This window comes from Ranitomeya variabilis, chromosome 5, assembly GCF_051348905.1.
Source record: "Ranitomeya variabilis isolate aRanVar5 chromosome 5, aRanVar5.hap1, whole genome shotgun sequence".
Taxonomy (NCBI): domain Eukaryota; kingdom Metazoa; phylum Chordata; class Amphibia; order Anura; family Dendrobatidae; genus Ranitomeya; species Ranitomeya variabilis.
This window is the reverse complement of record NC_135236.1, coordinates 512,528,205-512,547,537: the sequence shown is the minus strand read 5'-3', so window position 1 is coordinate 512,547,537 and position 19,333 is coordinate 512,528,205. Positions and strand designations below refer to the sequence as shown.

Sequence of the window (19,333 nt, the reverse complement as noted above, 5' to 3'; positions counted from 1 at the left end):
CTAAAGTGACCAATGACCTACTAACCGCCAAGAGCAAGCGACACTACTATGTCCTCCTCCTCTTGGACCTGTCTTCTGCCTTCGACACTGTGGACCACTCCCTCCTGTTACAGATTCTCTCATCTCTTGGCATCACAGACTTAGCCCTATCCTGGATCTCATCATATCTAACAGACCGGACATTCAGTGTCTCCCTCTCCCACACCACCTCCTCATCTAGACCCCTGTCTGTCGGTGTTCCCCAAGGCTCAGTTCTAGGACCCCTACTCTTCTCCATCTACACCTTTGGCCTGGGACAGCTCATAGAATCCCACGGTTTACAATATCATCTCTATGCTGATGATATGCAGATCTACCTATCTGGACCCGACCTCACTTCCTTACTGACCAAAATCCCACAATGTCTGTCTGCTAATTCATCCTTCTTTTCTGCTCGTTTTCTAAAACTGAACATGGACAAAACAGACTTCATCTTTCCCCCACCTCACTCTACCCCTCCACCCGACCTATCAATCAATGTCAATGGCTGCTCACTTTCCCCAGTCCCGCATGCTCAGTGCCTCGGGGTGATCCTTGACTCTACCCTCTCTTTCAAGCCACATATCCAAGCCCTTGCCTCCTCTTACCGATTCCAACTCAAAAACATTTCCCAGATTTGTGCATTCCTTGACCATGAAACCACAAAAACACTAGTACATGCCCTTATCATCTCCCGCCTCAACTACTGCAACCTCCTACTCTCTGACCTCCCCTCTAGCACACTGGCACCACTCCAATCCATCCTAACCTCTGCTGTGCGACTAATCCACCTGTCTCCCCGTTACTCCCCAGCCTCTCCTCTCTGCCAGGCCCTTCACTGGCTTCCTATTGCCCAGAGGCTACAGTTTAAAACACTAACAATGACATACAAAGCTATTGACAACCTGACTCAGCCATTCCTCAGCAACGACACTGTCTGTGTCTGCATCCTCCATTTGGCCACCTACGCTGCCTCCCAGCCACGAACGCCACCAGCGGACTGCGGATCAAAACATCCGTGCACCACAGCTCTCACTGATTCTAGAGCAGGGGATCCGTATAATTGGGCCAGGACTGGGTCTGCATACTGGCAGCTATACTTATGTACACGATCCGTTTATTCGGGGCATCTGATGGACTATAGAACATACAACATTAAAATCACATTGGATTACCTTATTCCTCTATCTTTGGCTGATACCCTTAGTAAACACTTTAATACGGCAGTATACAAGGAACCTTTCACCAGGCGATGATGTGATCAAGGCCACGAGCTGGCCGAAACGTCATTTACGCCTATCGCTTCTTCAGTTCACCTTACTGCAACAATTATTTCAATAAACTTGTTCACCTGCATCAAGCATATTCCATAGTACGTGTGCAGTGATTATATATTTGGATGGTTCATGGGACTACTGGTTCCGTTCACTTGCACCGTCATATCCTCAACAGTCGAGTGCTAGCCTTTCGTACCTTCTACCCTTTATTTTTTGAGCAGTGTATAATGGGCCCCATATAATGCTTCATACAGAATAATGACCTCCCTATAATGCTCCTTAAAGTATAATGAGCCCCATATATTGCTCCATACAGTATAATGAGCCACATATAATGCTCCATACAGCATAATACACCCCATATAATGTTCCATATAGTATATAATGGCCCCATATAGTGCTCCATAGAGTATAATGGGCCCCATATAATGCTCCATATGTAATAATGTGCCCATATAATGCTCCATATATAATAATGTGCCCATAAAACCGAGAACACCATTGTTTTTCTTCTGAAATTCTCAATACGTTTGATGTGGCACATGACATTCTTCCCATTGAAAAAAATAAAGTTAAATCCAAAATGGTCGACTTCAAAATGGCCACCATGGTCACCACCCATCTTGAAAAGTTTTCCCCCTCCCATATACTAATGTGCCACAAACAGGAAGTTGATATAATCAACCATTCCCATTTTATTTAGGTGTATCCATATAAATGGCCCACCCTCTATTGCTCCGTACAGTATAATGACCTCATATATTGCTCCATACAGTATAATAGCCCTATATATTGCTCCATACAGTATAATGCACCTCATATATTGCTGCATACAGTATAATAAGCACCATATAATGCTCCATACAGTATAATGGCCCTATATATTGCTCTATACAGTATAATGGGCCCTATATATTGCTGCATACTTTGCAATGACCCCATATATTGCTCCGTACAGTATAATGACCACCATATATTGCTACATACATAAAAAATAATCAAATACTGACCTATAAGTTTTCCCCATTGCTGCGGTCGCCTTAGCGTCTTCTCACTGTCTGCACTGGTCAGCAGAGGACACGCTGTAGTGATAACATTGCACCCTGCGCACTAAGATGTCATAGAGAGTCAGAAGACGCTGAATAAACCGGAGCAGTGAGGAACAGGGAGAGGTGAGTATTTGAGGGGGGGGCCCGATGCCAATGCTGACACCAGGCTCCCCCAACTCACAGGCCCCATAGCGTGCCGGTGTCTCTGATGGTGAATGCCCCCCACGCCCATTCGTCCAGGGTCCCCGCAGTTGCCTGGGTGCGCTGGGTGGTGCCGTCGGACCTGCCTGTATTTTTCTCACTTCACTGCGCCAACTTAGACTATTTAGTGCTGATGCATCAAACACAAACCGGATTACAAAAATATTCAAACACAGTTTGTAATGTAACAATATAAGTCTAAAGCCGAGGGTGTGAATACTTTCAGCCATGTCTGTATACACAGTGGCTTGCAAAAGTCTTGGCACCCTTGAAATTGTTCCCGAAAATGGCGGATATTCCGCATAGAATATTTGAGGGTGTCAACAATTTTGTCCGGCCCATTTTGGGTGAAATTGTCTACAATTTGCCTTTTTTTTTTTTTAAGTGTTGTTCCAATACACACAAAGAAAATAAACGTGTGTAACAAAACATGAGTGATTGCAATAATTTTCTGGGAGAAATACTTCATTTTCTGGAATAGTTTCAATGGTGCCAACACTTGTACATTGCACTCATTGGTCTTATTGGACAGCCCCATTATAGGGAGCAGCAGACTTGTTTGCAAAATATCTAGGCAACAAATTAACCATTTTGCAACAATATATTAAGCAGAATTCCTTTTGGAGGTCAAAATTACAACACACCAATCCAGCTCATGACTCTTGGAAATCATTTCAGGATTTGTTTAGGAACTGCTGGGAAGCTTTTGTTAGCGTGTACAATAATAATATTCACACATAAGGAATAATATTGAAATGAAAAATTTGACTGCAACAATGTGACAAACAAAGTGTGACTGTACAAGCCATCAATCCTGTGTCCTGGGTTTAGGAGAACTCAATGTGGAGCAGTAAATGGTTTCATTGGAAGCAGCACACCTGTTTCCTACACATTCACTGTTACAAGGGGTATATTTTTGGAAAGCAAACTCCAGGCTCCCTATGGGAGAAACTCTTGGAGTGGAACATTTTCCCTCTCCTGGAGAAGGGTGAGGCAGGGCACTCCTCAACTGCAGACCCTCCCTGGAAAAGCTTGTCAGCAATGTGTGGGTTATAGAGTAGAGGGGGTGGGGAAGAACTAAGACCCTCTGATTAGGGGCAGAGGAGGAGACACAGGACAGGACACAGGAAAAACGTTACATGTTCCTTCAAACTTCAGCCTGCTTGTCAAGAGAGAAGAGGAGGGGTGGAAGCAGAGACCAGAGAGGACTCAGTCACCTAAGCCCAGCAGCTCACATCCAGGAGGACTTCTGGCAGATAGCAGGGCTCAGATCAGGCTCATAGGGAAACAATTAGGAGGGTGAAATGTTCAGATGCAGGACCTGGAGGAGGGTCTCTGGCCAGTCACAGTGATCAGATAAGGAGCTGATCCAGGAGATCTTTGCTCCAAGGCTGAACACATAACATCAGCTTACATCGGAAAAAGTGCAAGTTTTCAGAGATCTACTCCCTGTGGGCAAGAGCAGAGGGGATATTAAGTGACCCTGTACTGGTACTGGCCAGTGACCCATCTCACACCTGGGAATGCAGCACTGAGCTAGGACATGGAGCGGATTAAAGGTCAGTGCTTTTTCATGTATGGTCTCAGTGGGGAGAAGGGTAGATCTTCATCCTGGAAATTCAATTCTCCTGTTCCAGTTTAGATTTTAAACTCTTGCCATTGATTCTAGCATTTGGAAATTTGCTTGATTTTTCTTGTAAACCTGGAATGCAGGGAATCAATTTACTACTTATTGTAGTGTATGGACATATAAATCTAATAGGTCAGGAACCTGGTGTAATGCAGGTGTGTACTTGGAAGTCTCCCTGCACCTACTACCCAGTGGTATTTTAGCCAATAACAGATATCAACCACTGAAGACTCTCTAAAATTTTGATATCTTTCAATCTACTGACTAACCTGATGCAAAGATTATTTTTTTTTTTTTTCTGCACCAAGTACACAGAACAATAGTATGATTATTATTACCTATGTAACCCCGTAAATTCTGAACGTCTAAAAATTATTAGCAGTAATATTGTGCAGTTTATAGTATATATTGGCTCGCTCAGTCAACCATGCAAAAGCCGCTTTTTTTTTTTTTTCATACAGAAAATCACTTTATTCCAGACAGTACCTGCAAAATTAGGGTTGGTAACCATTTTGGTTGAATTGACATATGGTTGTGCCATGGTGGACTTAGCAATTTAAGCCTGAAACCATTCTCTGTGATGTTTGCTGTGAGTCATAAGCTACAACTTCTTTTAATTCTCCCATTTGGCAGCTAATTCATTGTACCCCCCCCCCCCCCCCCTGCAATCCTTCATTCTCTTATTTAGCTGTATTCGGGTGCCCCCACGCATACACAATAAAAGGGCTATGCCTAGGACAAGTAGCACCATGTAAACATCTGTAGGGGGGCAGAGGATGCGTGACATTGTGTTTCCTACTTTCAAGATTTTAGTATAGAATTGGCACCAACCAATCAGTATATCTATGATTCCAGCTATAAATACAATAGTATGTGACCTGGAATATGTTTACGTCATACTTTCTGTTCATAAATAGTATTCAATCCATTGCACCTTACTGGTGATAATCCCTGAAAAAGTATCATGAAATCTATCTTCCAACCCTTTCAATATCCGGTGATGAAAAAATATAAACAGGGCTTGAATTTGGACATTTCCTAAAGATACAACTATGTATCAGCATGACGTCTACCATTGTAATGTGCATAGTACTATGAAAGGCAAGACCATGGCTATTGCACCCTACATGGTGTGTTAGTAATCTTCAAAATGTTGACCTATTGCTAGAATACGGGATCACTGTATGATTAGTGCTGAAGTCTCTCTATTCTCAGGATGGGTTGGGGTCCCAGAGATTGGACCCCCTGATCATCTAGTGAGGGCATGTTCTAATGGTATATCATTAAATTATCCAATGGACTAGTACTTGTGTACTCTTGGGTTCTTCTAGGTTCATGATGGTTTTCTCTTAACTACAGCTTGCTAGAGCTGGGTGCAGTTCACCTGCACAGCATTTGTCTTGGGCGCCACTGTTCAGAGAATGACTATATGTACAGTACCGCTGACTATCAAAGTCAGCGTCTGTAGGGTTCCATAGGCTGGACTCCGACAAACATTTAGTGGGGACATGTCCCCTAATATATAATTTATGAAATGGGAATACCCCTTTAAACAAATTAGCATTTAATATTTTTTATGAGAGCAGTAGTTGGCATATAAAGATCAGGATAAAGTAAAACCTAGAACAATACAGTGCAGGGACCGAGGGGATGGTCCATGACACATAGATACAGTACATCCACCAAACACAACCTTTGTGTCTTGGTGCTTTCACATTGAGTTCAGGCACCCATTCAGTGGCCCCGTCAGGGGTTATGGCTGAACCACCTGCAAAGCAAGATTCGGACGTATGTGCAGACGGGGCCATAGACTATAATGGTGCTGGCATTTTCTGGTGTGTACGCCTACTGGAGACAGACACTCTGACTTAGTACATGTCCCAGTGTAACGCTCCCTGAAGGCGTACACACCTGAAAATGATGCACAGTAGAACGCAAGTTCACTCTGCCAACATCATTGGGCCACATGCACACATTGAGTATTTGGTCAGTTTTTTACCTCAGTATGTGTAAGTCAAAACCAGGAGTGGGTGATAAATACAGAAGTGGTGACATGTTTCTATTATACAGGGTGGGCCATTTATATGGATACACCTAAATAAAATGGGAATGGTTGGTGATATCAACTTCTTGTTTGTGGTACATTTGTATATGGGAGGGGGAAAACTTTTCAAGATGGGTGGTGACCCTGGTGGCCATTTTGAAGTCGGCCATTTTGGATCCAACTTTATTTTTTCCAATGGGAAGAGGGTCATATGACACATCAAACTTATTGAGAATTTCACAAGAAAAACAATGGTGTGCTTGGTTTTAACGTAACTTTATTCTTTCATGAGTTACTTACAAGTTTATGACCACTTATAAAATGTGTTCGAAGTGCTGCCCATTGTGTTGGATTGTCAATGCAACCCTCTTCTTCCACTCTTGACAGTTAGCAACACCGCAGAAGAAATGCTAACACAGGCTTCCAGTATCCGTTGTTTCAGATGCTGCACATCTCGTATCTTCACAGCATAGACCATTGCCTTCAGATGACCCCAAAGATAAGTTGAAGGGGGTCAGATCAGTAGACCTTGGTGGCCATTCAACTGGCCCTCTACGACCAATCCACTTTCCAGGAAACTGTTCATGTAGGAATGCTCGGACCTGACACCCAAGATGGTGCACCATATTTACCATACTGTGGTAAAAAAAACCTCTCCATATATTCAACTTGTGCACGTGGCCTTATGGTCTATTGACCCATTGGCAAATGCATTTGAATCCTGGTTTGCAGGGGGTTCAGATATTCAGATGACGGGGCCACCAAACAGGTGCCTGAACGCAATGGGAAAACACCCTCAGGTCCTCTAGTAGTACTTAGCATAACATTGTTTATCAGTTTTACCTACAAGTGAATTTATTTGTTTTGTGCTAGAACAAAAAAAATGACTTGTTATCTACCGTGACTCCACGACCAATGGTCTATTACTTGCAGATATCCCCTGCACCAGGGAGTGGTGTTCTCCTGACCCCGTGCGGCACAAAAGAGTAAAAAGCAAGATATTCTAAAACTATAAAAGTGGTAATGTTTCCAAAATAAAAAGCTTATAATTTGTACCTGATCATCCAGTATAGTATATGCATCTCATTCAGTGCTCTGATGTGAAATAAACCAAATAACTTAACTACTAAGCGGATTAAGAATACTATAGAGGTAAGCTGGTGGTGTCACAGCCATTGTGTCACAGCCAGGGAAATAATCGGCTTGTCACGTCCTTTGAACCCATAACAGCAGGGGCAATTACTGGTATAATTAATGACACATGCCTACATTGATGTTAATGGTCTGAACTGACAGGTTTCCCATTAGACATTGCAGGAATAATAACATTACTAAGGCTAAACTAAAAGCCGGGTTGCACCTTACAGTAATGGCAATGACATGATTATAGAGAGGTCACATGTAGTCTTATAGTTTTGCCAAGATCATGACCACATTTTTAAGGAAGCTGTTCTATGAGCTTAAAATTAGCGTTTTTACATGTGGTTGGAAATCAGTCGAGTTTGTTATGGACCAGAACATGTCTTTTGAAGTTTTCTGCAGTCATCTCTCCCTGGTAAATGTATTGCAGATGCCTAATAACAGCTTATAAGGGTTATAGATTTGTAGAACTCTCTGTATGCCATGTAAACTGGATTCCCTATTAAAACCATTCTATCAAGCGAGCACCACTGCAAGGAGTCACTCTCGTTTTGAGGGGACACTGTAAATCTCTAATCTCTAATCTCTTATCCTTGCACTTCATATGGTTGAGACCAACAACTCTAGAACCTGCTCAAAGGCATTATTAAAATGTGTTCTCACCATGAGAAACCACTGGCAATCGGCTGATCCGCAGCGGCTGATCCGTTGAAACGCCTAGATGTTATCAGAGGAAACTGTAGTTGGGTAGATATATCTCCTGCAGAAGACACTTGGATGGCACAAAAGGAATGGGCATGCCATTACAGCAGCTTTCTCCCCTGGTCATTAGAATTGGGGACCCCAGTCAAATATGATGTCCTCATGGTATTTGGATAGGGTTTATCTTAATGGATTGATCCCTTTAAATCATCAAATTGAAGTAGGTTATTTTGTAAAATGAATAAATGAAATTAAATCTCATTACATATACAAAATTTGTTTTTTTTAATCCAGGTTTCATAGATTAAAAAGCAACTACACTTACCATCATTTTTTTTTTTCATAAATCAACAGTACAAGTGAAGACAGGAAAGCTTTTATTATATTTTGTAGTATACCTCTTTGAGTTGGAAGTTGTAAAGAGCTTCAACCTACTTGGATCGATGATCACTCAAGATGCAGCAATGGAAGGAAGTCAAAAGGAGAATAGCTAAAGGCAAATCAACAATGAAGTCACTGGACAAGGTCTTCAAATCGAGGAACGTTTAACTACCGACAGACGTGGCTCATATATAGTTTTCTTTTTTGGTAACATGCGGATGGATGCGAAACCTGGACAATAAAGAAACCAGACAGAAGAAGAATCGACGAGTTAAAAATTTGGTGCTGGAAAAAGATGTTATCAATACTATGTATGGCAATGAGAACAAACAAATCAATTTTGGAACAAATCAAGCCAGAGATGTCACTTGAAGCACGGATCAACAAGCTACGACTCGCCTACTTTGGACGCATCATACGAAGCAAGCAATCGCTGGGGAAGAACATCATGGTCGGAAGAATAGAAGGAACAAGGTGATGAGGAAGACCAGCAAGCCGATAGCTTGACTCTATCAAGATAATGGCGTATAGGGCCATGGTGGAGCTAGGTGGGCTTGCACAAGATTGATCTTCCTACAGAGTGTCCATCCATCAATTCGGCATAGCTCAAGATGAAGCCTAAGGCAGATAAAAAATAAAATATTATCTTATTAGAGAAAAATGCTTCTTTCCCCAACCTTTCAATCACTTTTTGTCTTATGCATTTATCATTCAGTTTCAAAAACTGCTCAAATGTCTACAAATCTGTCTGCAGTTAAGGATCAATTACACCTGCTGTGTGTATAAGTGCAGGGGAACTACTAAAATGCATTTAATGGTCAGAAATAGTTATTCCCCATGTACACACACATGACAGCTTATGATTAATTTGAAAGTGCAGTTAAACTTTATACCATTCTTGCAATTAAATAGACTCATTTTATAAACGGGGAAAAAAATGCTTTAGCTTAGATGCCATTATTATTATACCATAGCTGCTCATGTTCACATATAAAACTGACAATTCCATGTGTTTCTGAGCTGTAATACAAACACTTGTCTCCTCCGTTGTCCAGTTGTGACATGTAAGAACAGAGCAGGTTATTAATACTATCATCAGCTGTGGGTGGCCTTTATCCACAGCTATGTGGTGGTTAGCTAGAAAGACAGCAGCACATAGCTTCAATTTAGGCATTAGTGTCTTGTACTGGTATTTCCTTAAAATAAACAGTCGTGATCTTAATTCTCTTTTCCTGCTGTGATGGGACTTTACGAGCTTAATTATGTTAAACCAAAGTCCCAAGCAATATATGGAGGCTTCAGGACAGAGCTGTCTGGTTATTAGGGGATGAGAAGATGAATGTTATAACATTGGTCAATTTGAAATGTTAAGACTTCATAGACGAGAATAGATGTAGTGTTTCTTTAAATGCCTTTTAGGACTTATCTGATGCTGTTGATGAGATGCTGATCTCAGTTTTTAGTGATACAAAGGATCATTGTTGGAATCCACACAGTTAACAGAGCTCTGAACATAACAAATATGGAGCTTTGTTACAGCTTGTTGGGTTCTAGCAGTAACTAACCACACTGAGACCGCTGAAAATGCAAGACAGTTTGGTGGCAACTAAGAATCTGAAGAGTTTTTCGATTTTTTTTTTTTTTTTTTTTTTTTTTTTTTTTTAGCACTGTGTATACGAAGTATATGCTGATGATTAAATTAGAACTTTATGAAAAACATTGTCTTCCTAGGGAATGTCTCTCCAAAGAACAAGTAGTATGGGGTATACTTGGACATTGTCGCTTAGTCATTTGTGGGGGTAACTTTGTACTTTTTAAGTCAACTATTTGCAGTAAAAAAAATCCACTTGATGACATCTCTGTCCAAATGGATGAAAAAGTTGCCAATACACATTAGATAAGTCAGCCACCAACAAGGCTATGTTCACATAGTTCTGTAGTGATCAGTTAGAAAGTATCTAGCAGCAAGCCCTTGGCAAAAAAGTTGTGCGCACACAGCTTTAGGCTATGTTCACACTTTGCGGGTTTTGCCGCGGATCCGCAGCGGATTTGACACTGCAGATCCGCAGCAGTTTTCCATGCAGGGTAAAGTACAATGTTACCCTATGGAAAACAAAACCCGCTGTGCACATGCGGATTTCCGCGGAAAAAGCCACGCGGCTTTTCTGCGGAAAAAAAGAAGGAGCATGTCACTTCTTGGTGCAGAATCGCAGCGATTCTGCACCCATAGAAATGCATTGATCCGCTAACTTCCCGCATGGGGCTGTGCCCACGTTGCGGGAAGTTAAGCGGATAATGTGCCGATGGTACCCGGGGTGGAGGAGAGGAGACTCTCCTCCAGGCCCTGGGAACCATATTTTGGTGTAAAAAAAAAGAATTAAAATAAAAAATAATGCTATACTCCCCTCTCTGTGCTGCCCGCGGCGTCCGGTCTCCGTTGCTGTGCCGAACAGGACCTGTGGTGACGTCGCGGTCACATGACCGTGACGTCACGGTCACATGACCGTGACGTCACGAAGGTCCTTGTCGGCACAGCCGCTTGCAGCGCCGAGGAGATCGCGACGTCAGAGGGTGAGTATAGCCAATTTTTATTATTTTTTACATTACTATTGATGCTGCATATTGCTGCATATGCAGCATCAATAGTACAGCAGTAATCCCGCAGCGGAAACCGCGGAACAAACCGCGATAAATCTGCAGGGATAACCGCAGCGGTTTTGCCCTGCAGATTTATCAATTCCGCTGCGGGATTAACCCGCAGAGGAACCCGCAAAGTGTGAACATGGCCTTAGTCAGCTTTCAAATAACCAATTGTAAGCGAAAAATAGACTCGTTACAAATGAAAGAAAAACTGATGACTAACGGATCAGTTTTCCAAAGGCTTCAATGTTAGAACAGATCCAGCAGCAATCTTTCTTTTTTTCTAACTGGTCACTACTGCACGTGTGAACATAGCCTAATGTGTATAGGGGCCTCCTGACTCTCCACCAATAGCAATTGTCAGGGGAATGAAGGATTAGGTTGGGTTGGATTTCAACATTCCTGATCTTTAGTCCCCACATGAGATGAGCCACTACCAGAGGAGTCTGGACATGCCTTATTGTGTGTTGGGGCCTCTTGATGCTCAGCTAAGCCGATCGTTCTTGTGTGTGGAGGACTCAGTCAGCTGTCAAATTGTCTAGTGTGAGGGCCTTAAAAGCCTCATCACCACCTCCATGTCCCTGCTGGTAAAAAGTAATCAATCTCAAGCCAGGAAAATGATATAAGCGTCAAGTCTGTTCATACATTTTTATTTTTTGCTGCTACCCAGCAACTTATGTGTAAGCCGATTTGAAATTCCCTAGTGACAGTATCGTAGTTAGCACTAGAAGGTGACGAGACAGATGCAGTCTGGTTATCTGCCATCAGCTTCTATCAATGAGTTCTTCTCGTACACAATTTATGGAACGTTCACTGAGATGGAATATTCCCACCCTCCGCATCTCCACCTCCACCCTGGTTTTTGATTCTACAGGATAGGAGCATTTCCTTGTTTTCCGGCCTTGTCTCCCCCTCCACAAACAAGGCCTGGCTTCGTCACAGGATGCCACTAGCACAGGAAACTTCTGAGTTGAAAACTCTGACCTTGGAGCTGCACCTGATCTATCCCGCCTTGTACAGCAAGGGAAGGGCAGGGCTGACTACCCACAGGAACAGCAGTTCAAGTGGGTACAGTGCGAACGTACTAAGGATATACCAAGAAAATAGCAAGATTAGTGAGGGCAACATCTAAACAACAATTCTTGTAAGCAAAATGACATGTATACTTCTCAGGGGGAAAAAAAAATTATAAAACGGAATGAAGCAGATATAGCAAATCTGGGAAAAAGTTCATTCAAATCACTTTCTTTTCTCAAGATATTTCTTTTATGAATAGATTGATAGAGCTCACAGTGACCTACAATCCAAAGTTATGTAAGATTATAACTTTTAAATGCCATATGGGCAGCTTATACACTGCTCAAAAAAATAAAGGGAACATTAAAATACCACATTCTAGATATCACTGAATGAAATAGTTCAGTTGCAAATCATTATTCGTTACATAATAGAATGTGGTGAGAACGATAAAACATAAAAATGATCAATATAAATCAAAATTAATGTCCCATGGAGGACTGAAAAGTCAAATTACAGGCTGATCCAACTTCAGTGAAAATGCCTCAAGACAAGGAAATGATGCTCAGTAGCATGTGTGGGCTCCACGTGCCTGTATGACCTCCCTACAAAGTCTGGGCATGCTGCTTATGAGGCTGCGGATGTATTCCTGAGGGATCTGCTCCCTAACCGGGATTAAAGCATCAGTGAACTCCTGAACAGTCTGCGGTGCAATGTGGCGTTAGTGGATGGAACAAAACATGATGTCCCTATGTGCCCGATTTGGATTCAGGTCTGGGGAATGGGCAGGCCAGTCTATAGCATCAATGCCTTTATCATGCACGAACTGCTGACACTTTAGCCACATGAGACCTAGCATTGTCATGCATCAGAAGTAATCCAGGGCCCACTGCATATGCATGTGCTCTGAAAATGGGTCTGAGGATCTCATCCCGATACCTAATGGCAGTCAGGGTACCTCTGGCTAGCACATGGAGTGCTGTGCAGTCCTCCAAATAAATGCTTCCCTACACCATTACTGACCCACTGCCAAAGTCATACTGGAGGATGTTGCAAACAGCAGAACATACTCTACAGTGTTTTCAGACTGTCACGTGCTCTCATCCGTGAAGAGCACAGGGCACCAATATTGAATCTGCCAATATTGGTGTTCTCTGGCAGATGCCAGTCGCCCTGCACGGTGTAGTGCTGTAAGCACAACACCCACTTTCGGATGTCAGGCCCTCATACCACCCGCATGGAGTCTGTTTCTGACATTTTGTGCAGGCACAAGGATGTTAGTGGCCTGTTGTTGGTCATTTTGCGGGTCTCTGGCACTACTCCTCCTTGCACAAAGGAGGTAGCGGTCCTGCTGCTGAGTTGCTGCCTTTTTTATGGCCCCCTCCACATCCATGGTGGTTGGAAGTATGAAGTGTGTAAAGCTGGGACACCACAGTTCTGTACAGTTTTCCACTGACCACTTCAGGACCTGCAAACAGCTGATTGGTGATGGTGCCAAGTGTCAGAACCCCCACAGATCTAGTATTGATGACCTAACCTCGGCTGGACTGGCCATCAGGCACTTCTGGCAAATGCCAGAAGGGCTGGTGCCAGTAGTGGGCCGCTCGATCTGTGCACGCTGTGGCGCTGTCAGCGGCGCCAGCGCCGCCGCATTCAACTATACCGGCATCTGACGCTGGTACAGTTGAATGCAGTGATGGAGGAGAGCCTCTCCCATCATTCCCCGCTCTGCCTCTTGACACTGCGGGTGCACGATAACGTCATATCATCGCGTACCTGCTGTGTGCCGGGCAGACTGCGGCAGCTGAAACCAGAGCCAGGAGCAGTGCGGGGCACGAGGAGAGTGAGGATTGTATGTTTTTTTTTTTGTTTGTTTTTTTTTGTTTTTTTAATATATCAATGAGTGATAACTGGATTGTGGGGCTATTGGGTGGAGGGGGGCGCTACATTACATTCTATGGGGGGCTGTATTGCATTCTATGGGGGGGCTGTATTTCCTTCTATGAGGAAGGATTGCATCATACTCCTTTTATGGGGCTACATTATATTCTATGGGGAGGTAGGCTGTATTATATTCTATATTAAATGTATTCTATGTATTACATTTATTGTATTCTATGAGGGGGTGATTGCATCATACTCTGAGGGGGCTACATTATATTCTATGGGTAGCTGGATTATACTATACGTGGAGGGCTGCATTGTATTCTATGGAGGGGCTACATTATATTCTATGGGGGGCTGTATTATGCTCTGTGAGGGGGCTACCATATATTATATATGCAGGGGCTGCATTATACTATGAGTGGGCTGCATTATATTCTCTGGGGGTTACATTATACTTGGGGCTACAATATACTCTGTAGGGTGGCTGCATTATACTCTGGGGTGGCATCATTATTCTATATGTGGGCTGCATTATACTGTATCGAGGAGTATGGGGAATACATTATACTATATGAAGAACTATGGGGTGCATTATACTTTGGGAAGTGAATTGTCCCACCTATATGACTATGGCGGTGCATTATACTATATGGAGCACTATGAGGAGTGTATTCTATATGGAGGACTGAAGAGTGTATTATACTATACGGAGAACTGAGGAGTGTATTATACTATATGGAGGACTGAGGAGTGTATTCTATATGGAGGACTGGGGTTCACATTAAAATATATGGAGGACTATGGGGTGTATTATACTAAACAAGCAAAATGCTGCATATTCATTGGGTGATTGGATTGTTTATGCAGGAACAGAAATCCTTATTCTCAGCAGCACATCGCCGGTGTAAACTGTAGATGTGGTGCTGATAACATACTATATGGGGATAGATTGATCTAATTGTGATTGTTCTGTTCCCTTCTGTAATAATTATAGGGGATAACTCAGGAGACTCTTTGCGTGGAACAAGACAACTACAGGACACAGTTTTATAAGTGGTAAAGTCTATATTATCACACGGTGATTCAAACAGGTGCAGAGAGAAACTCAAGTCCACAACACTTGGTGTAAATATTAAACACAGCTTAGCAGTCTATAGGGAACTTCAGAGGAAAATGCAATAAAGCAGAAAGTCTATGAAGCACAGTTATTCTTGAGGATACTTGGCTCGAATAAATCCTTGCTTAGTCCAAACACAGATAGATAAGCTTATAAGGCTGTTCAAATCATATCTTAGCTCAACCAGGGAGGCCTGGTTAATAGTCTCATGTTTTTGCAGAGCAGAAACAGCTTACATGTCCAGCAAATGCAGATGGAAGCAAACACGAGCAGCAGATGAAGGAGGATTACTGGAACTTGTGTATGCAGCAGGAACTCAGAGCAGAGTAGCAGGATCACCACACAGGTTCACAGGAGCAGGTGTATAGCCAGGGAGTAATCAGAGGTCAGGAGCTGGATGCAAGGCAGAATACTCTAGCACAGACTGAAGGCTGGGGTGGAGTTTTATAGCAGGAAGACACAGTGCACATGAGACCAAAGACGCCATCTTGGAAAAGGGCAGTAATGCACAAAAGGTAAAAAATGTTCAGAGTCCTGACACCTTCATTCTTTCTCAGTTGGTATAAAGAGGCCGGGAAACAAGCGAACGACTTCAGTATTGTCGATCACACTCGTTTAGTGGCCTGAGATCAGCGAATGTAAATACAGCAGAAATGCTTGGCAGGGAGACCAGGCAAGGATGATGACAGTTGTAGTTAGCGCTATTTCCAGGCTCCAAGTGCTAACTCTACTGCTTTTCCCAGCCGCCAAAGCATTTAATTCTGGTATATGTAATGATTTTTAGGGTTGATGTGAGCTGCGTAATGTCAGCTGCTAATAATCCCTGGTGTAGGCAATGGAGAGGTGTCTATCAGACACCCCCACTACTAGCCCAGACGTGGCGAGATCCAGCGACTCTGAGGAGCGGTGATGGTAGTAATAATACCGCTCTTCACAGTCGCTGAGCTCAGCGCAAGACCCGGTATCTGAAGAGCGGTGACGTCACTGATGTCACCGCTCTTCAGAATCACCAGGTCTCATGCTGCGCAGCGGAACCAAAAGTGGCTGTAAACAAAGTATATGGAGCGTCAGAATGAGGTTCCATAGCCTTTGGTCGTCTCAATCCCTTCATTATGTACGAGATCCAGTTATGTAGGTAAAGTAGCGGCTTTTCTTGGTACTGCAACTAAAAGCAATAAATAGGACCGAGCTGTAATGCTGGATAGAGCTGTGATTATATGTTATATAGTCGTGTTACACTCCCCTCTTGTAACCTACAAGTGTACAAAGATATTATACAGTCACCATGTGACAAGTGGGCCTGTGTGACTTCAAATGCCAGGGCTGAATTTTAGTCCCAGTCCAGCCCTGCCTAACCTATACATAGCTGATCAATATCTAATTACCCTTTACATTTTTAAAAAAACTGCATTACTTTTCTTCCACTTATCTTAAGGTACAGTGGTTATGATGATACAGCGCTGTATCCACAACTCTGCAGCTTCCTATCAAAAACAGTAAAGAAGCCTATTCAGCCACATACCAAACTGTTTAGTTAAACCTATAAAATAAACTATTAAAGCTAAATGTCTTAGAATACAAATTACAGAGACCAAGAACAAGCAAGAAATGTGAGATTTCAGCTATGTAGCCAGCAGAATTGTGAATGCAGCTCTGGGCTACAATGCAGGTCAAGTATGGACTAGGTCTAGGACAAGATTTTGGACTTTTCTGTATTCAAAGGTGAATCTATACTATAAAATTGTGAATGTATACCCTATTTAAAATTGTCGTTTTACTGATTGTTAAAATATTGGTGGCCACATTAGAAAGTCTATATATCACAGATTAATTCTGTTTTTAAGCTTTAAGATCTGCTCTTGACAAAGTGTACTCTACAGCACATAAGGTATAACTTATTGCTTGCCAACCATGTAACTGCTATATGAATGACCTCCACATTCAGGCTGATGGGTGTTTCCTTCTCTTTGCTCCTACTGGGAGCCCTTCCAGTGGTTGACAGTGGCACATTTATTGATCATCTACCATCTCCCAGATGTATCGCATGTCCAAAGATTTGGCTGACATTTAGCAGGTGTGCACACTGTCTCTTATGAAAACTGTAAAAACACTGAATATAGTTTCTTCATCTCTTTAAGTTCTGGGTTCCACTGTTGCTTTTAATTCTTCTGACCTTTTTAGGTTCTGTTCATAACAGTAACTCTACTACATCATAAAGTGTTTGTATCTAATAGAAAAAGGAGGGAATATAATTGAGCTCCAAGTGTAGAGAATAAAGTTTGACCTTTATTGATTCTGGGTTCTAACTTTTTTTTCAATGTATCTAAATAGGAGAAAGGTAAAGTTTTGATAATTTGACCATAATAGTCTGTATAGTTAATTAAGCTTTAAGGGTCTACCTTTATTTTTTGTTTTGTTTTTTTAATTATGTATACCTCCCAGTGTTCCACTCTGTTGTTTTGTGAGTATATTTTTATGATTTTATTTTTTTTTTCACCCTGTCTACCTTTGTCAGTCTAGTTAGTGTAATACACTTCAGCCTCACACCTCCTCTGGGAGGGGAGAGAACAGATAAGGTTTGAGACTGGAGCATAGCAAGGTACATGACCCTGGCAACTCCACCTTCTGGAGGACAGGGATAGACTAGGGCGCTCCCTAGCTCAAGGGATCAGGTAGGTGCCCAGTCCCTAGTCACTACATGACACCCTATTGATTTTTATGCACTATTGCTTTAACCTATTTACTTATAGCAAGGTATGTGTTCATTTTGTTTCTGTCTTAGTCTAGTCTAATGGCCAATGTGAATGCTCCTATTTTGCATGCCTACCAGCTTTTATTTTCAGTTCATTTTTTTCGATTTTGAGGTTTTCAGACTGCACATTGAGTTAACTGATAATTTGTCAGTCAGCCCTCTATCACATTTATATTATACCGATTGTCTTTACCTAAACAGCTCCTGTATCCTAAGCTGTTTTCCTATCCAGAACTCCAAATTCTCTGCTTTTTTATGTAGTCATGCAGTCCACAACTCCAGTGTTGCCACTCTGTTGATCCCCCTGGTCTTGTGGTAATGACCTCCTGATAACCACCAAATGACCACTGAAGCTAATTAATGGCCTCAGCAATAGCATGCTCACTACCGTACCATCACCACAGAGGCCAGAGATTGGCTGCAGTGGTCATATGAGCGTGGATGGACCATAATCAAGTAACACAGACTAGCAGAACCACCAGAACAATCCCTTTAACTATGGGTGATTCAGGTGAGATAGAGCACTTTGACAAGACCTTGAACGTCAAACCCAACACAGAATCTAAGAAGAAACGTAGCACACAAATTAGCCTCCACTATATGGAGCACGAATACTTAACAAGATATTTTTCAGGAGAAGTACTAGTAAACATGACGTGACCCTTCGTTCTTCTGTAGATCCTATGTTATCTCAGAAGGTTCCATTGTAATTTCACACAAAGGCTTGCAAAATGACACTGTGGTACCAACACTGTGCACCTACCATAAGTACATGATCTCCCATAAAACTTCAGAGACCCCAATGATGCTTTTCAGGATTTACTTTTGGGCAACTTATACAATACGAAGTATTCAACATTGCCGTTAAATACTATGTTAGTTTGATGCTGAAGAACATCTTGTTTGCCCTTGACCTAGTCACCTAATACTCTGTCATCCAGCACTATAAGCTTTCCTCATCATTTTTTTTCCTGGAGATAGCTTTATTTCCAGATTAATTTCCAATAGTCCTTGGCGTGTTGAATTACCGGATACAGTCGGCAAAGAACAAGGTTTTGAGATGGGCAGAATGGCATGTGCATTGCCTGCAGCTGTTTCTCTGTAACTTATATGGGGCCGATAATGTCTTTTATATCTCACAGAAATATCCACAAGTGGGTTTTGTATAATACAGGATATTTTAGAACTTTCTAACTATATCTGTACATTAAGCAACTGGATAGTGTTTCTACCATTTAACTAAAATTACTTGTATTGGAGAAAGCCTGAAGAATAAGACTAATTTATTCTTTATCTTGGACTGATTATTAAATCAATTCACTGGTAAAGCCTATCCAGTTAAGACTATTTCTAATCATTGAGAAATTAGATGACAGTTGCTGCTTATAACAGTCTACGGAGGGGAAGGGGAATGGAGGAGCTAGAGGCAGACATTCTGCTGCAAGTACATTCTGCCTGAGGCTTCCATATTGCTGATA

At 42.2% G+C, this 19,333-nt stretch overlaps 1 protein-coding gene across 1 annotated transcript in view; it reads left to right on the top strand.

Annotated features, from left to right (window-relative positions):
* The first annotated feature begins 3,486 nt into the window (after nt 1-3,486).
* AFAP1L1 (actin filament associated protein 1 like 1) overlaps nt 3,487-19,333 on the top strand; it is a 110,460-nt gene continuing 94,613 nt past the window's right edge. Inside the window, exon 1 of the mRNA XM_077265768.1 lies at nt 3,487-4,104. Coding sequence (XP_077121883.1) covers nt 4,089-4,104 — 16 coding nt within the window. The 5' untranslated portion in view covers nt 3,487-4,088. The remainder of the gene's footprint in view (nt 4,105-19,333) is intronic.